This window comes from Leptidea sinapis, chromosome 4, assembly GCF_905404315.1.
Source record: "Leptidea sinapis chromosome 4, ilLepSina1.1, whole genome shotgun sequence".
NCBI lineage: Eukaryota > Metazoa > Arthropoda > Insecta > Lepidoptera > Pieridae > Leptidea > Leptidea sinapis.
This window is the reverse complement of record NC_066268.1, coordinates 12,229,451-12,240,931: the sequence shown is the minus strand read 5'-3', so window position 1 is coordinate 12,240,931 and position 11,481 is coordinate 12,229,451. Positions and strand designations below refer to the sequence as shown.

Genomic DNA, 11,481 nt, shown 5'->3' with positions numbered 1-11,481 from the left:
AAAAGATTGGGAAACTAAGTTAAAAAAGGATACGGAACACGGGAAAGGATCAGATAAGTAGAAAGAGGATTGAAACGGATATTAAAAATTTCATAAATATACATATATACTTGCTACTTACACAACATTACAAATATTTAAACTTTAATATGATTCTGAAGAATGAAAGATGACAATATTTTATAAAATTTACATGGATACATAATTAGACAGGATATACAGGTAGGAAAAGGAACATTAAGAGATATTAGATCATTCAGGAATGAGGAGCGGTCGTATAGAGAACATGAAAAGAAAATGTGATCTAGATCACATTTATCGGATTCACATTCACACATGTCAGTAGATACAATGCCTAATCTATTAAGATGAACAGGAGTGCAAACATGACCCAAACGCATTCTTATGATAGAAGAACATACTAACTTATTGCATTTGGCACGGAAAAACCATGGTTTAAATGAAATAAGTGGCTGAAGGTTAAAATATTTCCTGCCTTTTGATTGACCAGTTTCAGTCCAAAGTCTATTCCAACAATCCTGAAGGTGAACTATAGGAAGAGCACCTAGATCCTGGCAAAAAACTTTATAAGGGAAAATGTCGCCATCGACCACGGCTTCATTAGCTAGTTGGTCTGCTTTTATATTACCAGGATTGTCGCTATGGCTGGGGATCCATACAAACAACACAGAAAGACCAAAGTGATTGCATTTATTTAATAGATTTCTTAATTCTATGACAACAGAAGAAATGTTTTTTGATTTAAATGGGAACCTATTGAGAGAGGCACTTTTTGAATCAGAGAAAATTATTGTTTTTGGAAGTTTAAATAGAATAATATATTCAATAGCCTTAAAAATACCATAACATTCCCCAGTAAACACCGATGTTTCCGGAGGTAGTTTAATTTTCTGTGATATTTTAAATTGAGCGTGATAGACACCTACACCAACGGGATCCGAGGAGGAATGTTTAGACGCGTCTGTGTAAATATGATGGTAATCAACCCAAACAGTATTTTAAGAAGATTAAACGAAAAATTTGTACTAATATCGTGCTTATTTAAATCTGAGTTAAAATTAATTTCTGGAAGCAACATTAATGCTTCAAAGCTAGTACTGAAAAGAGGATAATTAATGGATCGATGAATAGGAGCTTTTATGTTGATAAATTTCTTAAAACTATTGATTAGACAAGGTGGTTTTTTATTTGACCAATATGCAGATGAATCTATATAATGAGAAAGTTTCTGAAGTTTGTTATAAAGAGAGTGGTTAAGAAACTGAAAAGATCGGAATATAAATTTGTCTGCTAAATATTGACGACGTAGATGTAGTGGAGGATCACCACATTCTACTTGAAGAGCATTGATAGGACTTGACCGCATAGCACCAGAAACTACTCGTAAAGCTTTGTACTGTATGAGATCTAGTTTTTTAAATGTCTTAACACTACCAAGCTCCAGCAAGAATGTACCAAAATACTTCTTATAAGAGCATTATATAACAATTTTATGCAAAAAGGGTGCGCACCCCACCAAACACCTGACAGACATCTTAAAATATTAAGAGTACGCTCACATTTAGCATTTAGGTAATCACAATGTGGGATACCAGTTAGTTTCGAATCTAAGACAATTCCCAAAAACTTAACATTATCTTTAACTGGAATCTGATAACCCTCATAAAATATAGAAATAGGAGGAGGAGTTCTTGATCTCGTGAATAAAACTATTGTACTTTTTTCAGGTGATAGATCAAGGCCATTTAAGTCCAACCAAGTTTTTAAATTTATCAGCGGTTGTGTTATAGAAGAACTAGCTTTTTCAATAGAAATATCACGACAGTAAATTAATAGATCATCAGCATACTGAAGAACATTTACACAATTAAGTGATGATTTTAAATCGTGTGTATAAATATTATACAATATTGGGCTAAGTACTGATCCCTGGGGGAGGCCCTTTGAAACAAGTCGACTTCCTGTCATCTAGTTTCAGGATTATGTATCTTTCGGAAAGCATGTTTATGATAAAATTTGTTAATAGCAGAGGTATATTAAGTTGTAAAAGCTTGCTCTTTAAAATACTTATTACGACATTATCATAGGAACAATTTATATCTAAGAACGCAGCTATTACTGATTTATTATTTGAAAATGATAATTGAATATCAGAAATGAATATACTTAAGCTATCAATAGTACTTTTCCCACGTCTGAAACCGAATTGGGATTCACATAATAGACCGTTATGCTCAACAAACCATTCTAAACGATTTTTTATAAGATGTTCTGTAATTTTCATCAAAACAGAAGAAAGTGCGATTGGGCGATAGGCAGAATGGTCTGCAGAACACCTATTAGGTTTCAGTACGGGAATTATTTCTTGACGTTTCCACGCGGAGGGGATGTTACCAGATGTCACTATGGAATTTATAAGAGATAAATAATAAAATAAAGCATCATCATCTAAATGAGAGATAAAGGAATACGGAATACCGTCCAGTCCAGGAGCAGAATCCTTAACATGAGACAATACACCTTTTAGTTCAGTGAGAGAAAATATACTGTTTAAACCAAAACAGTTATCATTATTTATATTTATTACAGGGTAACCAATTATTAACACCCATATTCTAAGTCGTAAACTCATGATTTCCTCGACTCGACTCAACCTCACTGAGGGGTTTTCATATTCACAGTTGTAATTTTTGTCCTTACCTCAAACACCTTCCTCACTCGAGGTGAGTTTGAGTCGAGGAACCAACTGTCAAATGTAAGGTTGATCGCCATCTACCTTGAGGAAGTTTATAAGTAATTGTTAGCTACAAAAGACATTATTTCATTAATTTTTTATAATGTCTTTCGAAAGTTTTATTGAATATATGTACGATAGTCCTTACGACTACTTATCGCGACGATATTTACGAGATGCAGAAAATCCGATGGAAATTTATGATGAAAATGAATTTCGAATAAGATTCCGCTTCACCAAAAATATTGTGGCAAGCTTTTTGTTACCCCTGCTCTTCCAAAATACTGGAGACAGCAAGCGTGGATTGCCGATTCCACCAGTGATCCAAATGCTAGCAGCCTTACGATTTTACGCAACTGGAAACTTTCAAGTAAGTGTTCTTATAACTTGTCTACATTCATAAAATTGCAATACAAAGCTTTGTATGTATACATTTTTACTTTAATCGGTATTTTTACAGATTGTTTGCGGCGACTTGCACCAAATAAGTCAATCAGTCGTTTCAAAGATTGTGGCCAATGTATCGAAAGCTTTAGCTTTAAAAATAAGGCGCTTCATTAAATTTCCTGACGTCCCTGAGCAAGCTAATGTGAAGATTCAATTTCATCGTGTTGCTGGATTTCCTGGGGTTATTGGATGCATTGATTGTACCCATATTCCAATAAAAAATCCAAACCGACAAAACGGCGAAGTATTTCGCAATCGTAAAGGTTGGTTTTCAATTAATGTGCAAATAGTATGTGGCCCTCGGATGGAAATATATGATATCGTAGCACGCTGGCCTGGATCTGTCCATGACTCTAGAATATTTAATAATAGCAGGTGTTATATGAGATTTGAAGAAGGGGAAATTGCAGGTTTACTGATTGGTGATAGTGGTTATGCACAGTCACCATACATGTATACACTAGTCCATAATCCTCAATCACAACCTGAATTCAAATATAATAGGGCCCATATCAGTACTAGAAATATTATAGAAAGGTTTAATGGTGTATGGAAAAGAAAATTTGCATGTTTGAATAGAAAACTGCAAAATAATCTGGCAAATACATGTAATATTATAGTGGCATGTGCTGTGCTATATAATATTAGTATTGAGACCAATCAAGAAATGATTGAACCCTTAACCAATCTTGCTGTAGTTCCAGTACCTCACACTGGTGATACAGCACAAGGTAGTGTTATAAGGGCTGCATTTATAGCAAGACATTTTAGTTAACACCTACATCTTATTATGTTTTTATACATACATTTTTTTATATGTTACTTTATTTTTTTAAATGTTACTTTAAGGAAAATTTAAATATTAATCTTTACTATTATTGTTATATTAATAAGTTTGTTAAATACTGTTCACAACTAAATTTTTGGATGATTTATAAATGAATGAATACTAAGCAATAAAGTTTTTTATTACACAATAGAATTGAAATAAACATATACATACAACCTAATACTAAATTAATTTTCAAAATTTTTATTTTTAAATATTCTTAAACTTAATTCAGCCTCTTCTCTTTTGGCTCTATTGCAGAGGAGAAGTTCCTCTGCAGCTTCTCTCTCAGTTTTGGCTTTGAGAAAAATCTCCTCTGCTGCCTTCACCATCCACTCCTTCTCAGCTATTCTGCGAGAGCTTATGCAGCTCCTCTTCCCTTTTCTGAGATTTTCCATATGTTTGTTGACGGATATGAAATTCTTCTTGAATCACTCTGGTCCGTATATTTCTTGACTCTGAAATGTAAATCATATAATAAGACCTATATTGTAAAAGTAAAACAACAATTTCAGACATTTATTGATTTTTTTTTTAAATAATAACAATAGGCCTGTGGTCTCCGTCTCTCTAACCATACCATCAATAGAGAACAAGTTAAACTGTCGACCCAGTCACTACCACTAACAACTGATAATAAATGTAAAGAGTTGCAATAAGTTATCTAAGCCCATCAACCAGTATTTAATCAGCATGGCGAGTTGAGGCTCTATATCCCCTATCTTCAAATAATAAGAAAAGACACCAGTGATGAACAGTCAGACATTAATTAAGTGGTTGATTATGGCAACTATTTTGCCTATTATAATGTGTTCAGGTATAACATTTTTTTAATTTAATTGAATGTACATTCATTTTAAACTTTGACAAAATATTTTTATAACTACCTTGTGATGGAGCTGCACTATAATCAGTCTACCGGGACTCTGTCAAATGTGGAGGAGTGTTTATAATGTTTTCTGTAAAATTACGTATAACATTAATACTTAACAATAAACATAATATATAATAACATAATATTATTTTTTATAATTTTAAAAAGGTTGGTTATTTTACCTATTTCTGACACATGTTCAACTGCTGGTACTTGAGATGACATGTCTAACAACATCACATCATCAATTTGGATTACTGCCAAACAGAAAAACAGTCATAAAAAATCACAAATGGCAATAAACTTAAAGCAGTAAGTACCAGAAGTACTTTAATGTTATTTACCTGCATTACAAGGTATGTTATCACTGTCGATTACATCTGCCAACTCCACATCTGTCTGTTCAGCGAGAGCATCCTCCAGTACAGGTACTAGGTATGTAAGCATTAGAGGCACCACGACCGGTCCTCATCCTTTCCCTTTTCTCTAAGGCCAACATACTTTTACGCCTGATCCCAACATTTTTAAGTTGAGCTTCAGTACTCTAAAAGTAAAGTGATAAAGAAATAATTGCTCAAATGTTTCGTAAAGTTTGCCTTAAGTGAATATAATAGAATAAAATATATTTTCAACTACAGTAAGTACTTACTTTTGAATTCGTTTCTATGGCATTGTACTCCTCTGTTCGGCTAAGCCAGGGATTTTTTTAGCCACTGCGCTCCCCATAGTGGCTAACGAATTTAATTTGTATTTGATCACTAACTCCTGCAGACAAATATTTTCGGCTTCATTGAAAAGCTGTCTTCCAGTTGCAGTCATTTTAAATAATTGCTCAATAAGGACAACACACGATTGAATTCACTTGTATACTGCGAAGCGAACAAAATATTTTCTTCTCCAAGCCACCCACTTCACAAATATCACAGTATTTTTTGCGCAAAACATGGGTTTTGTTTTCAAGTGCATTTAAGGAATTCGAATTACGCTGCGTTAATATTTGTTTATTTATGTGTTTGCTTTCATTTGACACTTCACTAATCACTTGACACAAGAAGTTAAATTTGAGTAATTGCAGAAACTAATAAGGCAGCGTTGGACGGTGAAAATTCATTCGATTGACTAAGAGATTTTATAAGAGAAATAATTAAATCAATTACTGAGGATTCCAAAGGATTTTCATTTACTTTGTTAATTAATGCACATCCATTAGAGGGTTGGAAAATATTAAAATCCCTTAAAATTTCTTGGTGAGCAGATTTGTCATATCCTTTGCTAAGTGTAGGTGGAGGCTTTGGTTTAACAAAAACAGTTTTTTTATATGAAGTATTGTTTATAGCTTTATGTGTTGAATGTTGATGCTGGGTTGGAAAAGTATTAGGAGTGATGTTAGGTGATGAGAGTAATGTATCTGCATATGAAATTCGAGAGACAGATGGATGTATCTTTGAAGCTTCTGAATAGGAAATACAGTTTTTAGCCATTGATTCCTTTATAGCTCTTTGTCTTTCATATTCTAAACATTTTTTATCAGTTGCAATATGGGAACCTTTACATAAACAACAAGATATAAAATCATCTTGAACAGAGCAGTTATCACCACTATGTCCTTGACCACATCTAAAACATCTTGGTTTAGATCTGCATTGAGATTTCACATGACCAAACCGACAACAATTGTAGCATTGAATAGTAGGATATATATACAAGTCTACAGTAAGAGAAGTGTAGCACATATATACTCGTTTAGGCAAAAACTGTCCATCAAAAGTAAATACCACAGACTCAGTACATTTAAGATGGTTTTGTCCATCAATCATCATCTTTCGTTTTATTCTCCTAATTTTTATGATTGGGCCACAGCCAATAGGAACAGAAACATTATCTTTTATTTCCTCTTCAGACCACTCAGCTGGTACTCCTCTGACTATTCCTATTCTACTCACAGAAAATGATGGAATAAAAGCCTTATATTTTTCATTTTCTAAATTTTTGTTTTCAACAAAGTCATTTGCATCTTGGTACTTAGAAAAAGAAATAGATAACCTATTCCGGCCTATCCTTTTTAAACTTCCATTCACAATATTTTTAATAGAATTTCTTTTGAGAAAACGACCAAATGTAACTGGATGTAAAGTAACATTATCATCGGGAGATGAATACTGTTTCTGAATGTGTACAACAAAAGGAGCAGCATCTAATGAGTTATATAACAGCCTTGCAACAGGGGGCTGTGGGTGTTGTGGAGTGTCTGTGTTATTTTTTTGTATGTTCTCTACTACTATAGAAGAATTATTGCAGGAATCGACTTTGAAAAGAATTTGTTTATCATTAATGTCTACACATTTGCAATCACTTTCCTTAATATCCTTCTTATCACCACGGTGTTTTCGTCGTCTTTTATTACAGTGTCTGCATATTCTGGGTCGAGCTGACACTCTTTTACGGCCACTAGATGTCTGAGACACAGAACCATCTGTATCCATCGTGCTACCTTCGTCATTATGAGAAATTGTCACTACATGACCTATATCAGGGGCTGTCCCCCCAGGATCATCCGGGGGGTCCATCATATAGAAAAGTGAAGAAAAGAAGACTTACCAATAGGATGAAATTTACACAAATTAACACTTTAATAAAAACTAACTACTAAAATATATACAAACTACAACTTATCTGATCAAAATATCTAAATATTTACATGAAATTTAAAAATAAAATGAAAAATTATTAAAATTACGTGCGACCGATCTTAAGTTTCCCGCCCTTTTTCCGCACGTTAGTTTTTATTAAAGTGTTAATTTGTGTAAATTTCATCCTATTGGTAAGTCTTCTTTTCTTCACTTTTCTATAATATGATGGACCCTCCGGATGATTTTATTCCATCATTTTCTGTGAGTAGAATAGGAATAGTCAGAGGAGTACCAGCTGAGTGGTCTGAAGAGGAAATAAAAGATAATGTTTCTGTTCCTATTGGCTGTGGTCCAATCATAAAAATTAGGAGAATAAAACGAAAGATGATGATTGATGGACAAAACCATCTTAAATGTACTGAGTCTGTGGTATTTACTTTTGATGGACAGTTTTTGCCTAAACGAGTATATATGTGCTACACTTCTCTTACTGTAGACTTGTATATATATCCTACTATTCAATGCTACAATTGTTGTCGGTTTGGTCATGTGAAATCTCAATGCAGATCTAAACCAAGATGTTTTAGATGTGGTCAAGGACATAGTGGTGATAACTGCTCTGTTCAAGATGATTTTATATCTTGTTGTTTATGTAAAGGTTCCCATATTGCAACTGATAAAAAATGTTTAGAATATGAAAGACAAAGAGCTATAAAGGAATCAATGGCTAAAAACTGTATTTCCTATTCAGAAGCTTCAAAGATACATCCATCTGTCTCTCGAATTTCATATGCAGATACATTACTCTCATCACCTAACATCACTCCTAATACTTTTCCAACCCAGCATCAACATTCAACACCTAAAGCTATAAACAATACTTCATATAAAAAAACTGTTTTTGTTAAACCAAAGCCTCCACCTACACTTAGCAAAGGATATGACAAATCTGCTCACCAAGAAATTTTAAGGGATTTTAATATTCCCCAACCCTCTAATGGATGTGCATTAATTAACAAAGAAAATGAAAATCCTTTGGAATCCTCAGTAATTGATTTAATTATTTCTCTTATAAAATCTCTTAGTCAATCGAATGAATTTTCACCGTCCAACGCTGCCTTATTAGTTTCTGCAATTACTCAAATTTATAAACCAAATAATGGACAAAGTTCTTCAATGGAATTGTCAAAGCATCACTCCTAAAAAAAGTGATCTTATTTATTTATTAAATAAATATAAACCTTATATCTGTGCTCTTCAAGAGACATGGTTGAAACCAGGATCTTTATTTAAGATTCGTGGTTATTCATGTCTCAGAGAAGATCGTGTGGATGGGCATGGCGGAGTAGCCATGCTTGTGAAACACCCTCTTTCCTTTTCTCTCTTCTCTATTCCTTCTCACAGTAATGATTTTTCTATTATTGCTGCTTTAGTTGAAAATATCTGTTATGTATCTATTTATATACCTCATCCTTCTTCTGCAATCTTAAATGAAATTAAAGATATCATTTCCATTCTTCCGAAGCCTTTTATGATCCTTGGTGATTTTAACTGTCGCCATGAATCCTGGGGTTACTTATCTTCTAATAGTTATGGTAACACATTAATAGATATATTTGATTCAGTGAATTTGTGTATATTAAATGATGGTCGTCCTACACGACGTTCTCATCCTGACGAGGGCCCAAGTGCTCCAGATTTAACAGTCACTACACCTAATCTTGCTTCTTCTTTGTCCTGGGATCCATTACGATCTACTTTTGGTAGTGATCACTTCCCACTATTATTATCATTTCCAACCTGCAATAATAACAATAAAGTATTACATAATACTTATTCTCCTCGTTTAAAATATAAGCTTAATGATGTTGATTGGGATTTATATAAAGATCTAATAAAAAACAAAATTATTACACTTCCAAAAATTAATCCAGGTACAGAATCTCAGTGTGCAGATTCTTTAGCAAGAATCTTTATTGAGGTTGCCAATGAGATATTTCCAAGTAAAAATAGCTCTTTGGGTTTTATTCCTTCTCCTCCTTGGTGGGATAACGAATGTACTGAGGCAGTAAAGAGAAGAAAATATGCTGAAATTACATACTGTCAATGTTCCACTGATGAGAATTTTGAAATTCTTACAAAGAGTATGTCAGAAACTTCAAAATTTCTAAAGAAAAAGAAATTTGATGGCTGGAAAAATTTCTGCTATTCAATATCACCTGATGTCAAACCATCTCTTGTATGGCAAAATATAAGAAGGTTTAGATCTGCATACAAAGATTCATCTCCAAAATCAATCCCTTTTCATTTAGTTAATAGCTTTTTAGATAAATTGGCTCCACCTTTCGTTCCTGAAGACTTAATAATTGGTTACCCTGTAATAAATATAAATAATGATAACTGTTTTGGTTTAAACAGTATATTTTCTCTCACTGAACTAAAAGGTGTATTGTCTCATGTTAAGGATTCTGCTCCTGGACTGGACGGTATTCCGTATTCCTTTATCTCTCATTTAGATGATGATGCTTTATTTTATTATTTATCTCTTATAAATTCCATAGTGACATCTGGTAACATCCCCTCCGCGTGGAAACGTCAAGAAATAATTCCCGTACTGAAACCTAATAGGTGTTCTGCAGACCATTCTGCCTATCGCCCAATCGCACTTTCTTCTGTTTTGATGAAAATTACAGAACATCTTATAAAAAATCGTTTAGAATGGTTTGTTGAGCATAACGGTCTATTATGTGAATCCCAATTCGGTTTCAGACGTGGGAAAAGTACTATTGATAGCTTAAGTATATTCATTTCTGATATTCAATTATCATTTTCAAATAATAAATCAGTAATAGCTGCGTTCTTAGATATAAATTGTTCCTATGATAATGTCGTAATAAGTATTTTAAAGAGCAAGCTTTTACAACTTAATATACCTCTGCTATTAACAAATTTTATCATAAACATGCTTTCCGAAAGATACATAATCCTGAAACTAGATGACAGGAAGTCGACTTGTTTCAAAGGGCCTCCCCCAGGGATCAGTACTTAGCCCAATATTGTATAATATTTATACACACGATTTAAAATCATCACTTAATTGTGTAAATGTTCTTCAGTATGCTGATGATCTATTAATTTACTGTCGTGATATTTCTATTGAAAAAGCTAGTTCTTCTATAACACAACCGCTGATAAATTTAAAAACTTGGTTGGACTTAAATGGCCTTGATCTATCACCTGAAAAAAGTACAATAGTTTTATTCACGAGATCAAGAACTCCTCCTCCTATTTCTATATTTTATGAGGGTTATCAGATTCCAGTTAAAGATAATGTTAAGTTTTTGGGAATTGTCTTAGATTCGAAACTAACTGGTATCCCACATTGTGATTACCTAAATGCTAAATGTGAGCGTACTCTTAATATTTTAAGATGTCTGTCAGGTGTTTGGTGGGGTGCGCACCCTTTTTGCATAAAATTGTTATATAATGCTCTTATAAGAAGTATTTTGGTACATTCTTGCTGGAGCTTGGTAGTGTTAAGACATTTAAAAAACTAGATCTCATACAGTACAAAGCTTTACGAGTAGTTTCTGGTGCTATGCGGTCAAGTCCTATCAATGCTCTTCAAGTAGAATGTGGTGATCCTCCACTACATCTACGTCGTCAATATTTAGCAGACAAATTTATATTCCGATCTTTTCAGTTTCTTAACCACTCTCTTTATAACAAACTTCAGAAACTTTCTCATTATATAGATTCATCTGCATATTGGTCAAATAAAAAACCACCTTGTCTAATCAATAGTTTTAAGAAATTTATCAACATAAAAGCTCCTATTCATCGATCCATTAATTATCCTCTTTTCAGTACTAGCTTTGAAGCATTAATGTTGCTTCCAGAAATTAATTTTAACTCAGATTTAAATAAGCACGATATTAGTACAAAT

At 33.2% G+C, this 11,481-nt stretch overlaps 1 protein-coding gene and 1 long non-coding RNA gene across 2 annotated transcripts; one reads left to right on the top strand and one right to left on the bottom strand.

Annotated features, from left to right (window-relative positions):
• Positions 1–1,309: 1,309 nt before the first annotated feature.
• On the top strand, positions 1,310–4,134 carry LOC126979916 (putative nuclease HARBI1). The gene is made up of 2 exons (XM_050829511.1): positions 1,310–3,125; positions 3,216–4,134. The coding sequence occupies exons 1-2, from the start codon at positions 2,859–2,861 to the stop codon at positions 3,975–3,977; spliced, it is 1,029 nt and encodes a 342-aa protein (XP_050685468.1). The 5' UTR covers positions 1,310–2,858; the 3' UTR covers positions 3,978–4,134.
• Positions 4,135–4,152: 18 nt separating this feature from the next.
• On the bottom strand, positions 4,153–6,057 carry LOC126979954 (uncharacterized). The gene is made up of 5 exons (XR_007732927.1): positions 5,555–6,057; positions 5,250–5,449; positions 5,088–5,162; positions 4,919–4,990; positions 4,153–4,489 (listed from the first exon to the last, which is right to left on the bottom strand). It is a non-coding gene; the product is annotated as an uncharacterized LOC126979954 (long non-coding RNA).
• Between the last annotated feature and the right edge of the window lie 5,424 nt (positions 6,058–11,481).

Bases quoted from the DNA above. Each gene is read 5' to 3' on its own strand.
- LOC126979916 (XM_050829511.1), top strand. From the start codon at position 2,859: ATGTCTTTCGAAAGTTTTATTGAATATATGTACGATAGTCCTTACGAC. The intron at 3,126-3,215 runs GTAAGTGTTCTT...GTATTTTTACAG, and splicing joins ACGCAACTGGAAACTTTCAA to ATTGTTTGCGGCGACTTGCA.